Source organism: Anas platyrhynchos, chromosome 3 (genome assembly GCF_047663525.1).
Source record: "Anas platyrhynchos isolate ZD024472 breed Pekin duck chromosome 3, IASCAAS_PekinDuck_T2T, whole genome shotgun sequence".
Classification (NCBI taxonomy): domain Eukaryota; kingdom Metazoa; phylum Chordata; class Aves; order Anseriformes; family Anatidae; genus Anas; species Anas platyrhynchos.
The window spans coordinates 60,380,781-60,404,997 of record NC_092589.1 but is presented as its reverse complement, the minus strand read 5'-3'; the positions used below and the strand labels follow the sequence as shown (position 1 = coordinate 60,404,997).

Sequence of the window (24,217 nt, the reverse complement as noted above, 5' to 3'; positions counted from 1 at the left end):
AGTTCTCGCAGTGTTACCTTTCCGATTCTCTCTCCCATCCCACCTGGGGACAGCAAGTGAGCGGCTGGGGGGTGCTGAGCTGCCTGATGGGGCTAAACCACAACAAAGTGATTGGAAAGAGCCAGGGAAGCCCAGCTCTCCCTTCTCTGTAGCTGTCAACCCACTTGAATAGTGTGACCACTTCATGTAATTCTTACAGAGAACATAATGACAGTCCCCAGGCTCGGGCATCAAACCGGACTGAAGTTACTGTCTGCTGCATCAGGAGCATGAACACAATTGTTGGATGACAACAACTTGCCAACCTACCATCCCACACACATCCCACCGTTTTCTATTCATTTTCAGTAATGCTCAGGCATACACCACATACATGACACTAGGAATTAATTCAGCGAGGTTTCAAAAGCAGGAGTGTATTCAGCTCAAAAGCTGACGGAAGGAAAAAGAGCACACGCATTTGCCTTTTGAGATTTTTTTTTTTAATTTCACATAAACAAAATTTCAATTTACAGTATTTACAAGTATTTTAGTTATAAATTTGAAAAGAGGACCAAAGCATGGTAAATGGGCCAACAGTGGATAATGAATTTTCTGGAGACAGGAAGACTTGAGTTAGACATTAGAAAATACTTCCTAAGAGTGATGAGCTGCTATAGTAGATCACCTGATCGGCTCATGGAGTCTTTAGGCAAACGTGGAAGAGGAATGATACTGACCTGAGGAGAAGAATGAAATCTGGACCTCTGCAGGTCCTACCTCACCCAGTGGTTGCATCCATTTAGAAGACATGGAAAGCGTATGAGTAAACATGGACTTCATATCTAAAGGACAACTCTTAAAAATCACGCTAAAGAAACCTATGCAGGTCATGATAGGAAATCTGTGTTTTGGCTTCAGTAACTTGGAAGATCAAAGGTGCATTCTTTTTTTTTTTAAAGACATGCTAAAACTATTAAGATGAATTAAGTGCAATAGTTCTATTTACTAATACTGAACTGTTTACATGGCATCATTTCAGAGCAATCACTTATTTCTAGTCTTAGTTGAGAAAAACAGCCTTTTGCATGCAACCTTCATTTCCTGGAATCTTCACTAGTGAAGGACTGACTACACGCAAACTTGCATGTCTGTTCTGAGCAAATGCAACGCTAACATACCTTCTTTTCACAGATGCCAGTAGATTTAAAAAGAGCGATTATTTCTGTTTAAAACTACATTATTTATTTACATGGAGAAAAAAAAAATAAAAAAAGAGCATCTGATGCCTCCGTGTCAGCACAGAGCATTAGCACAGTACTTTGTTGTTAATTGTAGGGCTAACAACAAGAACTTACAATACCAGTGCAAAAAGGACAGAAAAAGAAGTTCTTAGAAATGTTGGGCCAAGGGTTTGTGATGCAGGTTGTTTTACAAAGGATATAATGTTCTGATGTCTCATATTCCATAACCTCCCAAATCACCTTTAGAAGAAAGGATGAGAAGAACGCTGAGCAGCCATGACAAGAGTAAAAATTCACCTGAAGCAGCTTGAACTGATGCAACCTTCTACATGTGTCATACTGAATAGCTGGTATTTTATGTCAGTAAAAGGCATGAACGTTAAGCAACTTTGAACCTGCAAACCTTAGGCTTTTTGACACCCAGTGCCAAGGTGCTATTCCGAAATGCTTGGGAGCTTAAGCAAACTACTATTCCATCAGAAGAATATGAGCTTATTAATTTAAACACACTTCAGTGAAAATGCATAGGTAAATACTACCCAACAGCTTCAAAAAGACATGGCTCAATTACTCGGTACTATAGAACTGGGAAAGCAGTGCTGTAGCCAGTGAGGCATTTCTGTGTTCCCTGTTCCAAAAAGCCACCACACTGCAGCTTGCTGGTAACTAGATTGTCTCCTACCAGAAATATTGTCAAGCACTTACCCTGTTCTTAGGCTCTCTCTTATTACTACTGCCACCAGCAACAGCTGGAGACAAGACTCGGAGCTTACTGACCCATGAACACATTCTTGTCTCACTGTGGCCTTACATTTTCAGTCACAGAGAGTAAATAAACAAATCTGGTGCTCTGTGCACCCTGTATTTCACAATTATAAAACCTGGTGTCCCCAAAAAATAAAACATTGACTCTGCTTCCACTCCTTTCAGCGTTATGCACACAGCACATAGAAGGGAGGTGGTCCAGGGAGGGTGATAATTCAGTGGCTTTTGTAACTATAGTTCCAAAATCTTCTCAAAAATAATAAAAAATAATAAAAAACTTCATGATAGTAACAGTAACAGGCCAGTTGCGTACATACATATGTTGTGTAGCACAAAACACCTGTACTCCTGTGCTTGATTTTCAGGTTAGAAAATAACAGTGCTTTTCCATTACACATGCCAATGTGTAATGGGAATGTCTAACCACCATGCCAATTTTTTCCCACATGCACATGATATATTTGCGTTGTTTCTGACCTTAACCTCCCTATCCTTAACTACACCCTAGCACCCTATGCAGCTCCTATTTATCAACAACCTAAAAATCTGAAAGAAATGGCACCATTTTCAAGCTCTGCACAGGACACAGCTGCTCATCTCCTTGGTGAAACAGACTGCAAAATGCAAATTTCAGTGGTGAACCATACTATTAACTGAAAAGTCAGTTTTGTTGAAGATTTGACTGCAAGTTAATTCTGATTTTCAAAGCCTTCCTGTAGTACTACTTGTATAGTAGTTGCTGTACAAACTTTATTTTATGAATACTCATGCCACTGAGAAATTTCAGGATAAAGGCACAACGCTGGCTTCCCTTTAAAATCACTTGCTGTAACAAGCAAACATTTCTGATATGCATATAAAAATTATCTTTTAGAACAAAGACAATTTTGTACTAACTAACTACCTCGTGTCTGTAAAAATATCCCTTTTTCCTGAATTAAGCACTATCATAAACATTTCTTACAAACAGAAAAAAGCACCACCAAATCTGGACTAAAGACAAAGTACCTGGATTGAAGGCATTAGACTTGCAAAGCTTTTAAATATAAAATTCTCATCCTTTGTTTTTCAAAATTATAATCTTACATTACAATATCCAGAGCCCTTTCAGATGACAGTGTTTTAGGAACTTCAAATTATCACATTACTTTTCTGTTTCCTCCCTCAAAAATACATCTGAAGACAATTTGGTACAGTTTCTGAGCTAGGTCATGACAATGAAAAATGGCAGTCATGTCCAACTATCTAGAAATTGTGACTGATTGGTAGAAGTCCTGTTGGTTTCTATGAGAAAACATTACATTGTTCTAAGAATTACAACAGAAATACTCTGAAGGAAAGCAGGCCGATTAATTTTGAATAACACTTCCTGAAGAGTCTGTGTAACTACTGCCGGTCACACACACCTTCCCCCTGCACCTCCAGAGGATCAGCCAGCACACTCATACAGGTGTTATCCAAAATGTGACAAGATTATACAGTGTATCTAGACAATCCATCTGGACGCAGCCATACGGAAGTAACAGTGTTTTAAAGAACAGCTATTTACATCACAGGACTTCTGCTTTGAAGTGTTTTTTTTTGTTGTTTTGTTTTTTTAAAAAAAGTTTAGCATGCACTCACTGAAATGCGCAAAGTAGCAGCCCTGGAAACACAGACCTCTAGTTGCAGAAAAGAACATAAATAGCTGATTCTTGGTGATGGAATCAAATTCCTAAGTGACATAGGAAAAAGTTACAAGTATATTCTCCCTTAAAGAGTAGGATTTCTTTGAATACAAAGACATTCTTCAAAAATTTTCAGAGAAAACAATGACAAGGATAAAAATACTACCAATACCTCTCATAAGTGATACAGCAGCTGTTTTACACTCCTTCATAACATCTCTGCTCTTCACAGAGTACAGAGTAACAGGGAACTATCTTGTTCAAACAGGAAATAGTAAGTTATGTCCTATACACAGGTATTTCTGAAAGTGACAGGTTATTATGAAATTTCCTCCCCCCACCACCCTGTTTTCATATTGTTCTTAGGTGCTATGCTCAGTCCCATTTCGGGATCCCACTGTACTAAGCTGTACACTTGTCATTCTGTTTCCATCAGTGTACGTACAACCTGTAAATATTCATGATATAAGTCTGGCTCTCCATGATCTTCAGTAATGCTGTTCTTCATGAGCTTTGATTAAACATTTCATCTATCCTGGTTAGTCAGTAGGCCTGTAAGCAATCACAGGTTGTTCTTCACCAACATCTATCAACATATCTATTGGCACGTGAGGCTTGTCATAGCCAGAAAATTTGGGACAGCTTCTTGGCATGACTGTTTGGTGTATTTCTGTGGCAGAAATCTCTGGACCCGAAGAGTTACTACTTGTATCTGTTTGGTTACTGCTAGAAATAAAGTAACTCTCTTTTACTTTACAATTCTGTTCATCATCAGAAGGGACCTCCTCTGTAATCTTCTGCACAGAGGACTCTTCCACTTTGTCTGGTGTCTCTGGCAGAGGACAAGAAGATGCTTCTTCACTGAAATTCTCAGGACTGACAGCTTCTTCTTCTGGCTCTATATTCAGCAAGGTTTCTTTGCTATTCAAAGGTGACACTGACTGGACTGGCATGATGCTTACTACAGAGATGTATTTTCCCTCTGATTTTGATTCGAAAGTGTTATCCGTGTTCAGGTTTCTTATCACAGTGACCTTAAATGGGGGAAGAAAAAAAAAACAGAACACTTTTAGTTCTGCATAATTCACTAATTTATCTGCTTTACCTTCTGTTGAAGCTTAGAGGTCAAAAAAAGGTACAAGTTCATAATACACATTTAACGTTTTTACAGCCAATTCCAGCAGAATTAGCAAAATGAGAATCTGGTAAGGTCATCAACCTTCATCTGACTTCACCTGTTTCATTCATACTTCCGTCCAAGCTCTCAGAAATACCTTCTACATGAAAATACATTTGCAAGGATCAAACCCGTTTCATGAGTACAATCTCTGCCCACTATATTTTTAATCATCTGAAGATTTAAGCTGAAATCTTTCTAGTTATTTCTTTTATGTCACTAAGCAGTCCCTCAGTGCTGCAAGAAACTGTAACATTTTGCTTTGAAAACTCTACCACAGGAAGACCATATTAAGTCGTTCAATGGCCTGGCTCCAGCTTGTTTTGAAACATTAAGACATGCCTTCAGGATGTTTAGACTCTTCTGGTTTTGTTTTTTCTTTCTAAGGTATTTTAAAGAATATATATGAAAATCTAAGAAAGGTAAACTTTGAGCTGTATGATGTTGCCTTCTAAAGCTACTAGAAAGCACAGGGAGAAAGCACTTTTCAATTCAAGAGTCCTTTCCAAATTTTGTAATTTGTTGTATATGTGTACCACAGACTACCGGCTACTTTATATGAGCTACGTCCTTAATGAAATATGAACAGTTTTACAAACTGCTTTTGGGATGCTCTGTAAAGTAATTTGACTGAAAATATTGGTTGAGGCAAACTTGGAAGGAAGGGATGTAGGAAAGGAGGAGAAAAGGAAGAGAAAAATAGCATTAAAAAAAGCTCCAAATAGGCAAAAAGAATTTCCCAGTCCATATTCATGGAGGAACAGAGTGCATTCAGAACCAGATGATCAAATGACAGTGCTTTACAAGCACCTTCTTTGATCAAAAGGTTACAAGGCTGTATCTTTACATTCATACCTGCACAGTGTGCTGACTTCATTACAACTGATTACTTCCCTTCGCCTCTCAATTCAACCCCAAAACCTTCCCTTCAGTTGCACCAACACCTGTTTATGGTACTGTGTATGCTGGATCAATGAGATTACTGGAGTTAAAAATCAAAACAGAAAACAACCACACACAAAGAAATGCTCCTTGGAGAGAAGCTAATTGTAATCTTAGTGAGCAATCTAAGTGATCTGCAATCTTATCCGATAGGTGTGTTAACACAACTAAGGTGAGATGGTCATCTTGGGAATTAAAGATTGCCACCAGGAAACTTTTTAAAAATTATTATTATTATTTTCAAAAAAGACATTTAAGGTGAATTGTAACACTAAGAATCTAGCTGCTCTTCAGCCATCATCCTCTCTGGACTTTAGTTTTCTGTTGTGCAGAAATAGTCATAATACCACGTAGAGACTATTTAGGGTAATTCTGCATGAGTACGTATAAAAACCACCCATTCATAAGAAGTGGATGGTTAATATAGTTACAGAAACCAGAATGAAAATGAAAATGTTATGAACAGTTGGCATTCATGTTGTCCATTTCCAAAACGTACTTATATAGATATAAAGTATTAGTTACTTATGCCATACTTAAACTGATATTGAAGGGACTAACATCTGTAGCTTTTCTGAGGGTAGCAAAAATCAGGCTCCAATAGTCACAAAATATGTGACAAGAGAAGACAATCCATTATTTAAGCTGCCATACTTGCAGAACGTGAATTAAAGTGAAATGCTATAGAAACTATGTCTAAAAGCTGCATTTACACCTTCACCCCTACCCCAGTACCTGTACATGCTGTGCCACAGCAAAAATAAAAACCCTGAACCAAATGAGCTCTTATTTCTGTCCTTTTAAAATTGTCACGTGCTTCTAAAACCATAGTCCTAAAAGACACTAAGGGAACATCTCATACTTTATGAAGTTTCTGCATTTCACACTGCTGACTAGCAATGCTTAGAGAAATACTCAAGGATAAAATCAGTGCTTCTATGCAAGAAAGACATCCAAAAACTTCTATTCTCAAAAAGGAAACTAGTTTTCCTGTCTGTGGCACAAGGTGGTACAAGCAAGATGTTACAAGACACTCCTATTCCACGAAAGAAGAAAAAACCCTTGTGGGTTTCCTGGTAGCAAAGGTTCTTTAAGAGTCGCTTAGTCATTATTTACAAGATAATATAGCAGTTCATGCATTCATTTCTAGCTTCAAAGAAAATAATCGATAAGCCTTACTACACTAACTGTAATAACACTTACAGGATCTCTAATAACAAGTGCAATCAAGATATGGGTTACTATTTTAAAACAAGTGTTACCATAAGTAAGTTATTATTTTTCCTTTAACTGTTACTGATAACGTATACAATGTTATCATCACTCTTTCTTTGTCACAAGCACTAATGAAGTAGCCTCTTCCTTCTAAGATGGTAATTGTTTGTGGTAAGTATCATTCAATGACATTTGCAGGGACGTGCAATTACAATTCCTCTAAATGAAAAATTGCATAATCAGAATGACCAAAAAAATCCAGAGTCACAGAGCAAATTCTTAAGTGTTTTGTGCATGTTTGTAAGCGCTCTGGAAATTCAGTGAGAGAAAACAACATTGTCACCCCTGTCGGGCTCAGAAAAAGCATCAACAGCAGAAAAGTTGACTTCAGTGTAAGCTAAAAATGCAAGTTGATGCTTTTCAGTGAGGTTTTGTCTTATTGAGCAAGTGTATGTTCTACCTACTAAAACACTGTCCACCATTTAAAGACGAGAGGCATGAATAGAAGACAGCAAAGTTTAAGTAGATGGAGATGCCCACAACTTAGCAGTAAGTTATGGACTGTCTCCTTTTAAAGTGGATAAACCTGTATCATGAATCTTGGAACAAAAATTTGGTACCACACACAGGAGAAACTGAAATGACTCAAGATGATGGGTGGAAGGAAACAGCCTCTTGAAATACTTTTTGTGAGATAACTGAAAGAAAACAAATGTCTCTCTCTAGAGTTAGGCTGCTGAAATGCTGGATTCCTGTAATCAAGCAGAAGACTAGCATAATGAAGTCTTGTAAATAATCTATCTCATTTCCTTCGATGTATACTCCTGGTAGGGTCTTGCCAGGAATAGGGGTGTCTCAAACGTTTGGCCTAACACCTTCTCTAATGACGGTAACCATTCAATGTCCACACTGAAAGAGACTGTGGAAGTAAGACCTGAATATGACTGCAACTGCTCTCCTTGGAGGTCCTAAACAGCATAAAGATGACATTAAAAATTTTCCTGCAATCTAAATGGAAATTCATTTTTTTATTTGTCTGACTCTCAGCTAGGCTTGATGATTGCTATTTCTTATTTTTCTTTCAGAATTTCAACTTTCTGGAAGTGACTCAGGTATCTTATAGGATCTACTTGAAGCCATCAGGAAGCAGATCAGTGTAAGGCAACAGTCTTAAGGTGGGGCATCTTGCCTAGTCTTCTGATGTATGGAAAAACTCTTGAGATGTTTCATTTTCAGACAGGCTCAGGTACAACACAAAAGGTCTGTGATAGGGTCTCAGATCTCAGATGCCTGCACAGATAACTCTTTGTATAATTAAACTTATTATTCATACAAATTCTTGTTTGCATTAATATATTCATTAATGTAATCATTCAAAAAATAATTTTAATTATATAAAATGAATCACAGGTTATTAATTATTCATTTTAAATTCCTGTATTATTCATACCAGCTGTATTAAAACCATCTACTTGAGCTCTGCAATTTATACTGTCACCAGGGACTTCAACAGAAACGGACAGAAGGTAACAATCTTCACAAATAGGTATATTTTATTCTGTTCCTTAGCAGGAACAACGTGGAATGTGAAGCAGACTGTGGTATGCTGGAACCTATGAATCACCAGAAAACATACAGCCCAGTAAATTGAGAATATGGACACACACGAAGTTTCCACAAGAAAGCTAACGTGTGGACTTAGACCACACAGCAGTAAGCTCACAGGAGTTAAGTGGCACATGCTCTACTTGTGATTTTCTTTCTTCTGATCCCTTAGATGTGGTGTACCACAGCTGTTTTGGGAAGCCTGAAGAGCAATATGCTCAACACAGCACAGTCGTCTAGATGCAGAGACTTTTGCTAAAGCAAATGGTCTTCAAAAAAAATATTCTGTGCATGTAGGACAATGGTATATATTCAGACAGTTACATACGGGTGTGAAGATGAAAAAAATTTTCCAGCATCCCACTGTTTTCTAAAGGTCTGCCTGATGTCAGAGTCTAGCTGCAGAGTCCCTCAGACAGATTTATCTCATCTGACTTTCTACTAAGTCTAAATGCGGATGGCTCTCTCTGAGCTGGTCCCATGACTCCTGTCAAAGTCCATGAAGAGAAACAGGCACTTCAGAGAATGCTTTGTCTGACCAGACTTACCTATTATTGTAGAATGAGATGCCTGAGCTGCAGAAATTGATGGACTAGATTGCTGCTTACTATAAAGGGACCTAGCATCACTGGCTTGGACATCTTCACTCAGTCAGAGCAATCTCACCTCCTAATATTCCACTCCAAAGAAATCAGGCTCCAGGGGGATGTTAGGTGTTGAGCTACCCTGCACTAAGGAATCTCTTTAAGGGTCTTAAGTTGAAGAACACAGAACTGAAGATCCCTGCCTCTTCTCTCCAGAAGTCTTATGAGACTTCCTGTATCTGCCAAGAAGATACCCTCTTGATACAATTACCATTTAGGAATTACTACTACCTCACATGGCAGCTCTTGAAGATTTTTTTCAGCTACTGATGTTTATTCAGCTGTTGTGACTAAAAAGATACCAGAAGGACAGTATAACAGTACTTGCCAGGGAAGAGTGGAATACCTGACATGGATGCATGGAGGCTTCTACCGTTCTTAAAGCAGCATCCACTCCATTTTCTACATACATCTGCAGGAAGCTTTTAAGGAAGATCTGACTGTCTTCTCTGTGATTGCTCAATATAAGAGCAGATTTCCCCTAGCAGTTTTTCTTCACTCTTCCTACAGTGCTATTACGTTGTTTTTTTTTTTTCCCCTCCTCACTCTGCACCTCACTAAGAACATTGTAACACTTACCAGTATCACAGTACTACCAAATAACGAAGGAATCTCATGCATGTCCAATGATAGGACAAGAGGCAAGAGACAATGGGCACAAAAACAAGCAAGAAATCCTACCTGAATGCAAGAAAGCACTCTTTAAAAAAAAATTGTAAGGTTGGTTAAACACTAGAACAGGTTGCACAGACAGGCTGTGGAGCCTACTTCCTTGGAGATGTTCAAAACTCAACTGGACAGAATCCAGGGCAACCTGCTCTAGTTAACCCTGCTTAAGCAAAGAAGTTAGACAAGACAATCTCAAGAAGTCTCTTCTAACCTCAGTAATTTTGTTTCTCTGCTACTAGAATGAATACAAACCTGTCTATGTATACACACTATGGGTTTTTGGAAACTACATTCTCATAATAGACTAAGTAACATTACTTCAGTTAAACAGAGACCAAAGTCTAATCCTACAACAAGTACAGGGCATCTGACTACAGAGGCTGTCATAATCTACAAACTGGTACAAATGTTATTTATTTTTTCTTTTTATGAAATTATGGTAAAAACAACCAGAATGTCCATAAAGATGTTACAGGTATAAAAAAGTTACCGAGTTGGATATTAAAAATCTGATATAGATAACAAGTCTGAACTTACCAAGGATTTGGGCAGCTTTATGTTCTTCTCCCTTAGCTTCTTGAAGCCACAAAATAATGTGAAAATTACGCCCATGATCACCACAGCCACACACACAATGACCATTTTTTCTGTACCTAGGAAGTTATAGCAAATTCTGTTAAGAAGTTTGGAAAATAAACCACTGCTGTGCTGTACCATTTAGAAAAAAAATGTAGAAACTGCTATAGCTCAGGATGCAGTATGCAAATTTATCAATTTAACACATTTTTTTCACTGAAGAGAACTTAATTTTTAAAGCAGTATACGAAGTACATAAAAATTACAACATAAGATTTTCAATTCATGTAACAGTCATGTTTTTATAGAGGTAAAGAATTTTTATAATTTATTTTTTGTTCCTTAGAGATGATGTATGGGTATGAATTTTTTTTAAAAAACACACTTTGTGTGAGAGCATATTAATCAATGTAAGAATTACTGTGCATCTCTGCACAATAAAATCAAAATGTGAAATCCAAAACAGAACTTTTATCTAATATTTATAGAGGACTCCATTAGTCCAATTCGCCTTTAAGCCTTCCCCCTCAACCGCACTGCTCCTCCCGTGCATAAAAGAAAGAACACAACTGCTTCTATCAATTTTATCTCTTTTCCCTAGTGAAGTTTTGTGCCATAATGAAGTAACATTATAATGGTTGTAACAGACTACCAGAGATACAAAGATGGGCTACCAACTAGCTACCATTGTTCCCTTTAATTAAGAAAAAGCAGATGATACCTCAACTTTATTACAAGTTACTTCATGTTCCAGAATAACTAAATGCATTTGCTACTGTGATGTGACTCAAAAAGCCATTTATTAGAAGATAGGTATAGTGCTTCCAAAAGCCATATAACCCAATAAGCAATCAATTTGTCAGTTGTTAATTATACCAATGATCAGGTATAATAAAACCAGTTTTGTAATACCAGTGAAGCAGGAAAAAGCACCCAGAAAACTCAGGGTTACTTGAAAATAACACATGATTTTTAAAAGCCTTTGGAACAGGGAAAGTGCATTTGGAAAAGAATGACCATGCTTTTTCTTTTTTCATATTCTCTCATAGATATCCAAGTGATCTCATGACTGTATCGGAGCTCAAATACTTTGCTGTAACATATCTCTAGTTAGACTCATTAAGTTGCTAGTAAAATTTTAGTGTTCTCTTACTTGTAGTTTGCTCAAGAGGAACCTGAATGCAGCTTTCTTCGGACGGGGCACCAACTATCAGATTTTGAAACAAAATTCCTTTTGCCGAAACACAGTAAGTAGAACCATTAGGAGTAACTGGGATGTCTATGCTGCATTTATTTGTAAACTGTAGACAGTCATCTGCAAAAACCTCATTTTTATGCTAAAAAAAAAAAAGACAGAAATATATGTAATATTTATATCATTTGACTAAATACATGATAGATGTTACAGTACCTTCCAACACTTCTTAAATGTTGCAACACTATTTGGTGTGGCTCCTATATCTACATGCCTTGCAAAAGCTGTGAACTCCAACTATCAATTTTTGAGCTACCTTATGCTTGTTTATTTAATGAGACCACAGTGCTTTCATCTAAACTTTTCAGATGCAAATAAAACACACTCTGTTCATATTCCATACTTTCATTCCTAGTTCACCTGTACCTAGATGCATATAAAGGTTAACTGTAAATAACCATATGTACTATCATTTTCCTAAAGTTCACCCTCTGTGATTGCTACGTAAAGTGGTATCAGTATCTTTAATATTCTGAAATGAAAGGTCTATCTAGGTATGTGAAAGGAGTATAGTTATAGTTTTAGCAGGTATGCAGAAATAACAGCATGTGATCCAGTAATCCTCTCTTTCATGTACAGCTAATGCAATTATCTGATTCTTGTTGGAAAAAGTGCATTTGGACAAACTTTCAGACCTTCAAGTCCTCTTACTGTAACCCAGGTTTTAGGTTTCAGCAGTCCTATGTTACATTTGACTGCCCCTTTTTTTTTTTTTTTTTTTTTTAAATATCTGTGGGCTCTGTGCATCAGAGGAGAGAATCCCTTATTATGTATTCAAAACAAGTAAGTGTTTTTAAGTTATTTTGAAACATACCTGAGTTTCATTATCCCAAAAAGTCACCTGGTATGTGATATCTGAATTGTCTGTGATCCAAGGCTGCAACTCCATAGGAAATACAGGATGGTAAATATCAACTATGATTTTATCAGCGTGCCTTGAGAGATCCAGTTTTGGAGGTCCTATTTTTCCTGCAACACATTTTTCCTTTACTATTAGTCCAAAGTTTTTAACACGGTATTGAGATAAAGAAATCTAACAAAACAGGCTACTTGTAGTTAACTTTCCAAAATTCATTAGATTCAAGAAGACTGATATGTTCACTTTAATGTTGTTAGTATTATATATCTGCAACATTGGGAAATAATGGACGCGTTTCGATACATAAGTGAACCTGCTTCTAAAATGGAAATAATGGAGATTACTGTTAAGAAGTCAAACTTTCCTATGCATATAGGACCATAAAGAAATCACTGATAACAGAAAATCTAAAGCAATTATGCCATGTGAATGAGAACAAAACAAAGTACTGCTGACTATATGCCACCATGAATTATGCTGAGCTAAAAATAATACTGTGCTGAAACAAAGGCTATTTGAAAACATAAACAAATCTTATCTTTAAGAATAATAGTCATGAAATCTGATTTCTGGTGGCAATCGCCTACGCAAATTTTTAGTATCTAATGATCTAACTGAAGACTCTGACTTAGCCTTGTCCAATAGGAAGGTGATTTTATCTCTCTTCATCCATGGCTGCCAGTTTACTGCCAACATTCAAACTCAACATTATTAGCATGACTTCTATCCCTCTGTCAAACGCTTGAAACCCGACACTGATTTTAAGTCATGAGAACACTGAGTAAGGGAATGGAGTAGAGAAAAAGGAAAGCATAGTGGGGAAACAAGGAGACACTCTCCATTTCTCCATCTCCAGCAGTGCATAAATCCAGTTCTATCAGAAGCACAGCCCAGGTCAGAGAATCTCATGGGCAATGTCTCACTCAAGTCCAATACCACAGCGACAGGGCAAACAAGTCCCTAGAGAGACAGAACTATGGAAGTTCCTACTGAGCAACCATCATGCTTTGCTTTGTCCTGGACTCCCAACTTTATGAGACAGAATAACACAGCAACAAAGATACTCTGATCATTAAAAGAAACAAATAAAAAACAACATATTCTGGGAAAGGAATTACAAGATCTATGATAGAACTTACCATGCTTTTGCAAAATAAACTCATTTGTTTCAACATACTCAGACTCTTCTGATCCAACAACAGCTTTAACTCGAAACCAGTAAGGAGAAAAAGTTTCCTTTACTTCCCGTGAGAGATCACAAGAATTAGTTGAGATGTTCACACAAGTTGAAACAGTCATATAGGTACCTGGGCTGTAAAACAGAACAAGCAATAGCTGTTATTTCAAAAGAAAAATACTGTACAACACACTGCCTGTGATAAAACAACACTGCAGGTGACAGAGCACTGGCACAGGTTGCCCAGAGAGGCTGTGGAGGCTCCTTCCTGGGAGATCTCCAGAAGCCGCCTGGTCGTGGTCCTGGGCACCCTGCTCTGGGTGTCACTGACTGAGCAACAGGTCGGACCAGATGGCCTCCAGGAGGCCCTGCCAGCCTCAGCCATTCTGTTTTTTTTTGGCGAATTTTATCTTAATTTACACTTTGGCAACCTTTACGGGACGTCAGCACATAAAAAACCCAAAACTTATCACCATGGTCTGATTGTTTTTGTGCTTCTAGAGAATATGAGGTACCTGAAATGACAAAAAAAAGTATGAACTTACATGTAAGGTTTCATTTCCACAACAAAGTAAGTCGTTTCAGACATAGGCTGGTACTGCCAACTCAAGACGGTTTTGAAATTTTGGGATGTTACCACAAGGTCTGTTGGTGAAGGTACTGGAAGAAGCAGAACAATTGCACTTAGTCAAATACAAGAATAATCAAATATATTTCTAAATACTTTGGAAAAGGCAACGTGCTAGATATGACTGGAAAAATTAGACACAAAAACTGCAAGTTGTTCCCCCCCAGTGGACCAGTTTGCCATGAGTACAAACACACTTGAGCTCTGCATGCTGATTTACTATTCTTTTCTCCTACAGAGAAAGTTTTCTTTCTACTTGCAACCCTGAACCTCCAATAACCCGTGTCCATTGGAAACAAGTCTGTCAGACAGCCCTTATCAGGTCCATCAGGATGATTACATCCCTATGTCCATATTACACAGGTAAACTGGCAGGGCCAATAGCTTACTGAAATTAGAGATTAACCCCAAAACCTGCAGATTTCTCTGGCTCTTCAGAACTGACCCAGAAAGAGGAGATGGGGAAGTGTGTCACCAAAGCTGCTGAACGCAGGCTGTGTGCCCCCTAATGCCTCCTGTCTCCTAATGTCTCAGCCTAGCCAAAAGACAACAGGCCTGCCGTGGAAAGCTTGGATTCAACATCAATTTCTGATGATGACATTTTTACATTCCCAGCAGTACTTCTGGAAGGCTGTGATAATAGAAAACTACCAGTTGCAAGGAATTTTAGCACTGAAACTACCGTGCAGGCCCACACTCATGAGACTACCTGAAGTACGCTTTATTAACAGCACCAGAGGTGAGGAAGCGACACACAAATAAAAAGTAGCATCAACAGCTTCCTCACACAGCAAACGTCTGAGCACCAACAGCAGCAGAGATACTGGGGGAGCTGCTGCACAGGAACGAAAATGACTCAATGCTTTAACTGCTTAGGGCTGTCACATCGCATTCAGAAGGGCAAAAATGAGGGTCACAACCATTTTAATTGCCGCTTCTTAGCTTCTCAATGTCTGACTTGGCATCGCTAATATTCTGCCAAGATAGCTTTTGTGAGACATTGAAAGGTAACTCATGTTTGACTTGCTGCAGGCTGCTACTTCGCTTCGTGATACGTTGAGGGAAAGTAAACAGTTTTCATGTCTTGAAAACAAGACCACAAAGATAACACCTTACAGAAAGCAATATCCAGAGGCTGAGATACGCCATTAACCTCGAAGATCTGATGATACACATAATATGCCTCACTCCACAAGTGGTGCTGTGGTTTAGTTATTTCACAGAAACACACATTTGATAGTACGTACAGGAGTGGTATCTCAGTTATTGGAATAAAGGAACCTAATCATCAAATTCTCAACCACAAGAAAAAAAAGGTGACAAGCTGGCAGAAGAGGTGTCAAAGCACACAGACATCACACTGTGCCTTAAAAAATAAACGCTTGCATAGAAATAACCATGTGATCCCTGCATTTTTATTTTATTTCACATACAGGTATTACCTTCAGTTAATGAACGATCGTGTTTTCTTTAATTGAAATCAATTTGCATCTCCATGTCTTAGTTATTCAAAAATGGTTCTTAAATAAGGTTTATTATGCCAGCTAAGCGTTTCTCTGGTGCTTATTACCACATTATGCCAGGAAATGCATTTAGATCTACTTCAGTATTTTCCCAACAGCTCCATAGGAGACACGAGCATGCTCCAGCTGTGAGACTACAAAGGAACTAGAAGAAAACAAACCTTCCTCATGGAAAGCCAACTTTCTTCACAAGTCACACCCTATTCCCAGCCACGAGGGAGGTCACCACCCCGTAACACAATGACCACAGGTTGGCTACGATCACGTACAGGAACAAGAGTTTACACAGACCATCAGCTCATCCTTTTCATTGGTACTGTTAACAACTTTGTCTCCAGCGGTAAGCTAGTCAAGCAGCATATCCCTCTCTTACCTTTCACGCCATATCCTTAAGACCTAAAGGATACTCTTCAGCATGAGCTGAGAAGCTAAAATTTTTAACTCTACTTATGAACAAAAGCCAGTAGGGACACAGGTTTATAGCACACTTTCTCTCACCTCATTAACCTCTCCATGTTTCACAAGCCAGGAATTACCTATTTTACCCATTAAAGTAATTTTTCTACCAGATGACACCTTTCACTCCTTTTCCCTTACTCTCCACTGGCACTGACCATCTTGTCTCTCAGGCTGTCTAATGCATATGTAGTACATTCAATGGAAATTGTTCCCAACTTGCATTTACCTATGAGATTTGCTGACTCCACTTGAAAGCTGAAGAAGGCCTGGGTGCTCACCTCCTTTTCCTAATTACACTAGTTATTTCCATGGAAGACGCTACCTCTACTGGGGAAGGCTGCCTAATTTGTTTGAGTCACCAAGTACTTGACTCATCAGCTCATTCAGCAGCACACAGAGGCTGAGCTAAAGTCACAGCAGCTTAAAGACAGAGAAGTGAGTGCTCAGCACTACAACAATTTAGACCACGGGACTTCAAAATGGGTGTGGAAATAGAAAATATAGTCTACTTCTACTTCCTAAGGGAAGTCCCTTTCTTCAGGCTTATTAGCTCCCTTTTTTTCTTTCTTTTTTTTTTTTTAAAAAAAAGCATCTTAATTTGTCTAGCTGACAGCCCCTTTATTCAGGCTGTCTATCGGACTTCTAATGATCCGACAAGTTCCAGTTTGCTCCCAGTTCAAGTGTGGTGATGTCTACCCGCAGTGAGCCCTGCTCACCTTGTCCTGTAAGACAGCACCACAGGCCAACAGAAAGGAAACAGAGATTTTGCACAGAATGTGAATTAGGTACATGCATTATGAACAACATCTGAGGAACTTCAGCAGCCCTCTGTTCATAGAATGAAGGAATAAAAGAAGGTAGGCCAGTAATATCAGGTTTTTTGTTTGTTTGTTTGTTTGTTTGTTTTTTAACATCACTAAAAGAAAGTAAGCATGCTTGGATTTTGAGGATAAAGAACCAGAATGTCAGAAAGTAAAGTGTGGAGTGAGGAAGGCTAAGAGCCAAGTACAAGCATCATCACAGAGTGTAGTGGATTTGGTAGCAAGGTTTTGGTAGCAGGGGGCTGCAGTAGTGCCCTCTGTGAGAGGAATCCAGCAGCTGCCCCACGTTAGATAAGGGCCAGTGTCAGACGGCTCCAAACGGACCTGGCTGCTGCCCAGAGCTGAGCTAGTAAGAGATGACATCAGGAGGGGGTTCTTCACAGAGAGGGTGGTTGCACACTGGAACAGGCTCCCCAGGGAAGTGGTCACTGCACCGAGCCTGTCTGAATTTAAGAAGAGATTGGACTGTGCACTTAGTCACATGGTCTGAACTTTTGGGTAGACCTGTGCGGTGTCAAGAGTTGGACTTGATGATCCTTAAGGGTCCCTTCCAACTCAGGATATTCTATGATTCTATGTTGTTTGTGCCTCTGTGAGAGGATATTTAAGAAAGGGGGGCTGGGGGGAAATGCTTCACAACAGCAGCTGGGAGAATGAGTAGTGCGAAGCAGCCCTGCAGCCCCCCAGGTGAGTGCAGCAGGAGGGCAGGAGGTGCTCCAGGCAGGCAGCAGCAGTTCCCCTGCGGCCTGTGCAGAGGCCCCTGGTGGAGCAGGCTGTCCCCCTGCAGCCCATGGGTCCCCCATGGAGCAGATCTCCACGCTGCAGCCCCCCCATGGGTGGAGGAGCCCCCGGTGGAGCAGGTGGATGTGGCCTGGAGGAGGCTGCGGCCCATGGAGAGCCCCCGCAGGAGCAGGCCCCGGGCCAGAGCTGCAGCCCGTGGAGAGGAGCCCACGCAGGAGCAGGGGGTCTGGGGGGAGCTGCCGCCCACCCATGGGGGACCCGTGCTGGAGCAGTTTGCTCCTGGGGGATGGATGGACCCCATGGGACGGAGCTGTGTGGGAGCAGTGCTTGAAGAGCTGCTGCCTGTGGGCAGCCCCCCAGGGTCAGTTGGGGAAGGACGGCATCCATGGGAGGGACCCCACAGGGAGCAGGGGCAGGGAGAGACCGTGAGGGAGCGGTGGGGATGAAACCTCAGGGACTGACCGCAGCCCCCATTGCCTGTTCCCCTGTGCCACTTGGGGGGAGGAGATGTAGAATAGGGAGGATGGAAGGCGTTTTAGCTTGTTTTTAGTTTCTCACTTCTCTAGCCTATTAGTAATGGGCAATAAATTTAATTAGTCTCCCTATGCTGAGTCTGTTTTGCCCATGACAGTAATTGTTGAACCATCTCCGTGTCCTTATCTCAGCCCTCGAGCCCTTTCCATCATATTTTCCCCCTTTTCCCTTTGAGGAGGGGGAGTGAGAGAGCGGTTGTGGTGCAGCTCAGATGCCCACCTAAGTAAAACCACCACGTGGGGCAACCAAGAAGCCGAGCACCTAACAGAAGGAACAGAAGGAGGAATGCAAACACGTAGCTGATCTTGGCAAACTCACACTAGGATCAGTTTATAACCAACACACACAACTCAAAAAGAAACGTGGATATTTATTTGCTCATATGCAAACAGTCCAAACTAACTAACGCTCCCACATTAGTGACAAAGACCTCCACAGATATGACAGACACTGTTGTGTGTTTACATATATGCATGTATACACACATGCACAACATATTACACACATACACCGCATGTGTTGGGAAGATATTTGATTATTATCTTCACTGAAGTATTAGCATTTTGGAGGCATTCATGTCTTCAGCTAACCCACACAGCGGACAGGAAGGAAATACATGTAGGAGGGGATTAAAAGCCAAATGCCACTGAAAGATTTTTGCTTTTGAAAATCTGAGCAGGTTAAAATACGTAAACTGAGAAAGGTTTCTGTGCCTGCCTGAAACTAATCTGTCTTGTTCACTACATAAATGCTCCTGAACAATACTACCTATGGAAAGTACTTGTGAAGTAATGTTTATAGCAGCCACTTATTCAGTCAAATCTATTTCAAAGTATGTACAGAAGGACTTAGTATTTGATAAGTGTAGATGTCCCACCTATTCACTGAGCCTCAGTGATGCATTATCCAAGAGTGAAAAAAGATGAACCTGAGAAGGGGACGTTTCAGAGATGTAAAACGAGACAGACAGCCTCCATACTGATGTTTCTTTCTTGCCCAACACCAAAGATCCTTCTTCCCTCCTAGCAGATGCCACGAGGAATTACCATACACACAGAGGCTTCCTTACTACTGCTCACAAAAGCAGAGTTTGACTGAAAGCCTCGCAATACGTGTGACTGACCAGGTGCCGGTGAGCCCACAATGCAGACTCCATGGCACAGCCACCTGAAACAACGCTGACAAAGATCCAGACAGCTCTCTGAAGCTGCACACGCTGAATAAACTTCACTCGGGTACTGAAATACAAATTGAAAGCTCGAATCGAAAGCTTAATGAGAAACTGTTAGAAATCCTGTGAAGACGCAGTGTTTGAAACTGCTCCTTTTTTGGATTTTCATGAAAAATAAGTATGTCCTTATAAACCTCAGGAGAGGCATCACAGAAAAACAGTTTTAAGCCGTTTCTGTAAGATAAGAGACACAACAGTTCCAAATTTGCTGTGGATTCCTGCCAAGTGGTTATCTCACCATTTAGCCTTTTAAAAGACAGCCAGACACAGCACTACACAACCGTTACCCTGTGCTACTGGCAAGGAAAACAGCATGCCTTCCACAGGCCAGCCCCGTGCTCCATCTGAGCTCATACATCCCTTTATATGCACCCAGGAAGGACAGAGGCTTTGGTGCCTTCATGAATGTAAAAGCCACGATTCTCCTCAGCTGTCACCACCACCAAAGGGGAAAAGACAGCGGTAAAAAGATCAGAAAAATCTTCACTACCACCGGGCTGCAAGGTGCTGGAGAACCCTGCTCCTGCTGCCTGCTTGGCTGCCTTCTGGGTCACATCCGTGGGAGGTCTGCAGGCACTCGCCTTCACCTGCTTTGTTGTTCCTCCAAGAAGAAATCCTGGGCGTACACTTCTCCTGTAATGCCACTCCTATCCCTGGTGGCACTTCCTTAACAGAGTCATTAAAAGTGAGCTTGAGTTAGCACATACAACAGCAATTCGGTGCAGGAGGTTCCACTGCAAGTTCTCCAAAGATCTTCAATTCCTTTCTAGGAACCAGCATTTAACTTACAAACGAAGAGAGGACAAAAACTAGGGGTGAAATTTAAAGCTGTTATGCTTTTAAAAATACTTACGAGTGAAATAAATATTCTTGGTTGTGTGATATCAAACGCTAGGGGCAGTATTTAGTGCTTTTGAGAACAGCTACTATTTACATGTTTTATTTCCTCATGGAGCTTGCCCTAAAAGTTTTTGTTTATGATAAAAAAAATCTCAGCCAGGTACTATTCTGTATGAATTTTTTACCCTTTATAATAGCTGAGACGTCATGGTACAGCACTCTCTATTATCAAGATTTTGTCTGGAGCTGGATAGAAGAACTGCTATGACTGCCGGTAATCAGAATCAAAACAACAAACCCAAAAGACCAAGATCACCACAACACAACTGGAAGCCAGCCACAAAAAGGAAGTACACACACCTCCTTGGAAATTTGGCTTTCAATCAGCAAGAAGCACCTCAAACTGCTATTGCAGTCTCCAAATCTGCTTCCACTACAACTGCAACCTTGACCAGGGGCCTCCCTTTCTGGATACTTACACCCCAACAACTCCCACCAGCGAATGCCCAGCTCTAAGGTGCGTCACAGGCACATCTATGCAGATGAGCTAAGTACCCAGCTGCAGAAAACACGGCGAGCCTTCAGCTATTTGGACGACTGCTGCCTGGGAGATGATGACCGGCAGAAGGGCATTTCCTCATTGCACACTCAGCCCGAGCCACTTTATACTATCAAAACACTAAGAGCCCTATTAAGACTTCAGAAAATAAGCACTCTATCATAACAAAGGAAAGCATCATAAATGCCTTTCAGAATTCCCCGTTTCCTACTCTCATCTTTCCACTGTAAGCCAACACATCTGCTTGCATCTACATAATAATGAAATAAAGTTACAGTAATGGTCTGTCTTCACAGGCATAACCAGCTTTTTCATTCATCTAATACACAGCAGTATCTGCTAGAACTCCCTCCATCACATTTTTTTGTCTAAAAAAATAAGTTTTTGCTTAAAGGATGAAGCCTCTGAAGGGTGCGTTTACAGAGGCTGTGGCCAACCTGCACACTGGTCACCAGGAAAAACTCTACTTGTGGTTTCAGGACATAACTCAAAAGCGTGTGCTGCACTCATGCACAGAAAAACGAGCATTTTACTTCTAGGCAGCTTGATATTATCTCATCTACCCCACAGCACTTTCCAGAGCCTCACAGTGAGGCAATTATTGTGCTGGATTAGCCTGGATTACGGCAGCTTCAATTCACAGTAGTGATTTACTGTACTGTGCTTTTTAACCTCAAAATCACTTGCCACAACGTCAAAATATTATGTTTTATTGTCAATAAAAGCATATCCTCAGAAGACGTGAAGTCAGATCCCCAAGGCCAGCCAGCATTCACCCTATCAGGCCTCCTTACTGCAGAAACCTTGAAGGGAAGGCGTTGTGGGCAAGGTCTAGCAACCTGTCGGCGCAGTGACTGAGCTGGCTGTGAGCTGCCCCGTGACGCCAGCCGTCCCTGCCCCGAGCTGGGGGCAGGCAAAACCCCACCAACCTCCCAAAGTCCTGCGAGGGCAGCGCCCACAGTGCGTGGGGATGCGAGCAGCCAACATTGATTTCTGCCATCAGCCGCTATTAGCACTTCAGGCACACAGCTCCCAGCTCTACGGCACGTAGCTCCCCACACCCCTGACCCCCTGTACCTCCATCCCCCGCTTTCCCTGCTTTTTTTTTGCACAAATCACCGCATCCCGGCTCTGCCCACTCTCCCCTCTCCCCTCCACCCCGCGGGCAGCGCCAGCCCCGAGGGCGCCGTTTCCCCCGCTCCCCGCCGCGGCCGCCTCCATTTTCTCGCTGCCCCCTCCCCCTTTCCCCCCGCGCCCCGCTGCTGCCCGGTCCCGGCTCGGTACCTGCGGGCGGCTGCTCCCCGCTGCCCGCCGCGCTCCGCCCGGCCGCCAGCAGCGGCAGCAGCGCCAGCAGCAGCCGCATGGCGCCGGGCACGGCCCCGGAGCTGCTCCGCTCCCCCAGCCAGGCGCCTGCGCCCTGGCCTGCAGCGGGCAGGGCCCGGCCGGGAAGCGGCGGGCGGGCGCTGACGAGGCGGGGGCGGCCGGGCGGGCCGGCTGCCGGAGGGGCCCCGGGAGGGCGGCGGCCTCGGGGCTTTTTTTTTTTCTTTTTTTTGAAAATTTTCTGTTAAGTGCTGATACAGGCTCGGATCTGGCAGCTCGCACCGCTGGAAGGGCGCCCTCCTCTTCGGGGCTTGCTGGGGCTTCTGCTCTCCATGTCCCGATTTCGCTTAAAAATAAGCTTCGGGATATGGTTTAGTGGGGACCGTTAGTGTTAGGTCAGAGGTTGGACTCGACGATCTTGAGGTCTCTTCCAACCTAGAAAATTCTGTGATAAATAAAAAAAAATAAAAATAAAAAAGAAGAAGAAAATTCGAACGCAAATGACCTTTTCTAGCATGCCTTCTGCTTCTCTACGTTGTTTATTTTCCCGTTTGTATGTGAGCGCTAAAAGCACCTTAAAAGCTAAAAAACACCTAAAAGCTAAAGCCACCCAGAAGTACCCAAAAGCACCTAAAAGCTAAAAGCTCTTTCAAATTTGTAGCAGGAGCTTATTTCAGCTGGTCGGGAAAACATCCCTGGCCGACACAGCGAGGCCGAGAATAGCAAATTGAACTGGAAAGATGGTGCTCATCGTCCAGAGACCTCCGGAAACAGCACTATGTAGCGGAATTTCAGCTTACGCTGAGAGACCTTAGTCTTACTTATCAAAATGCGTTCACGTTGGCTTCCAAAAATTACATGAAGTGCTGCCAAGCCAGACGGCGACGGCAGCCCTTCCCATCCTGTTCCCATGCCCCTGCTCTGCACCCCAGTGCCTGGTTTGTTTGTGCCTGGACCACTTGGCCCGGCCCAGGGGGATGCTGCTGTGCCCCCACAGGTCCCTCGGCCCCAAAAGGAGCCTGGCCACCAGGAGAAGGGTGCGGAAGAAACCCCTCCTGACACACACCGCCCTGGCTGCGGGGGGTGCTGCCATGTTTTGAAGCTCCTGCCACAGATTGTGCAAAGCCTTCCCCCAGAGTTAAGATGGAGGCTCTCTGAGGGACAGCACCCACGCTGCTTCCCAGACTGTCAAAGAGACAAAAGAGGAAACTGAGCTAATTGTCAGAGTCATCCTGCTTCCTCTTTCTCAGGCCTTCCTTGGACAAGGGTTACCTCAGCTGCTCCCTCATCTTTATTCCCTGTCCCAGACTTTGTCCCCCTGGAGAAGACTGTGAAGGAATAGCTTTGCCTGCTGTTTGCCATGCTGCTGTCTGCATTTGCAAAGCTGAGGGGGGAGATGGGATAGGAGGAGTGGGGAGATCGCAAGCCGGCATTGATGCTGAAGAAAATGCCTCGCTGGTAGGGGCTCAGAAATGCTGGTGGCTGTACGGCTGATAAGGTGGTGCTGTGGCAAGTAGGATCGGCACAGGTTAGATAGACATCATCTCCTCCCGGATGCACTGACACTGAAGATAATGAATTGTGAAATCCTGCTTGCACTACGTAGCAACGCCATGCTTACCAGCCAAGCTGCGCTCTCACGCTCTCCGTGTGAGCACAGCTACAGCCGTGAACCCCATAGCCAACAGCTCCTTAGCTGTTTGGGTGGAAGTAGTGCCTGCTCATGGGCATGCTGAAGTTAACTGCTTGAGTGGTGGCATGCCTACACAGCCTTTTCCAACTGATTA

General features: G+C 41.9%; 1 protein-coding gene across 1 annotated transcript; it reads right to left on the bottom strand.

Moving 5' to 3' along the window:
• Nucleotides 1-459: 459 nt before the first annotated feature.
• On the bottom strand, nucleotides 460-22,555 carry IFNGR1 (interferon gamma receptor 1). The gene is made up of 7 exons (XM_027454460.3): nucleotides 22,395-22,555; nucleotides 14,320-14,434; nucleotides 13,737-13,909; nucleotides 12,553-12,707; nucleotides 11,637-11,820; nucleotides 10,445-10,560; nucleotides 460-4,689 (listed from the first exon to the last, which is right to left on the bottom strand). The coding sequence occupies exons 1-7, from the start codon at nucleotides 22,471-22,473 to the stop codon at nucleotides 4,195-4,197; spliced, it is 1,317 nt and encodes a 438-aa protein (XP_027310261.2). The 5' UTR covers nucleotides 22,474-22,555; the 3' UTR covers nucleotides 460-4,194.
• Nucleotides 22,556-24,217: the final 1,662 nt, after the last annotated feature.

Bases quoted from the DNA above. Each gene is read 5' to 3' on its own strand.
- IFNGR1 (XM_027454460.3), bottom strand. From the start codon at position 22,473: ATGCGGCTGCTGCTGGCGCTGCTGCCGCTGCTGGCGGCCGGGCGGAGC. The intron at 12,708-13,736 runs GTAAGTTCTATC...AATGTGTTGCAG, and splicing joins GTTTATTTTGCAAAAGCATG to GAAAAATAGGACCTCCAAAA. The intron at 11,821-12,552 runs GTATGTTTCAAA...TTTTTTTTTTAG, and splicing joins TTTGGGATAATGAAACTCAG to CATAAAAATGAGGTTTTTGC.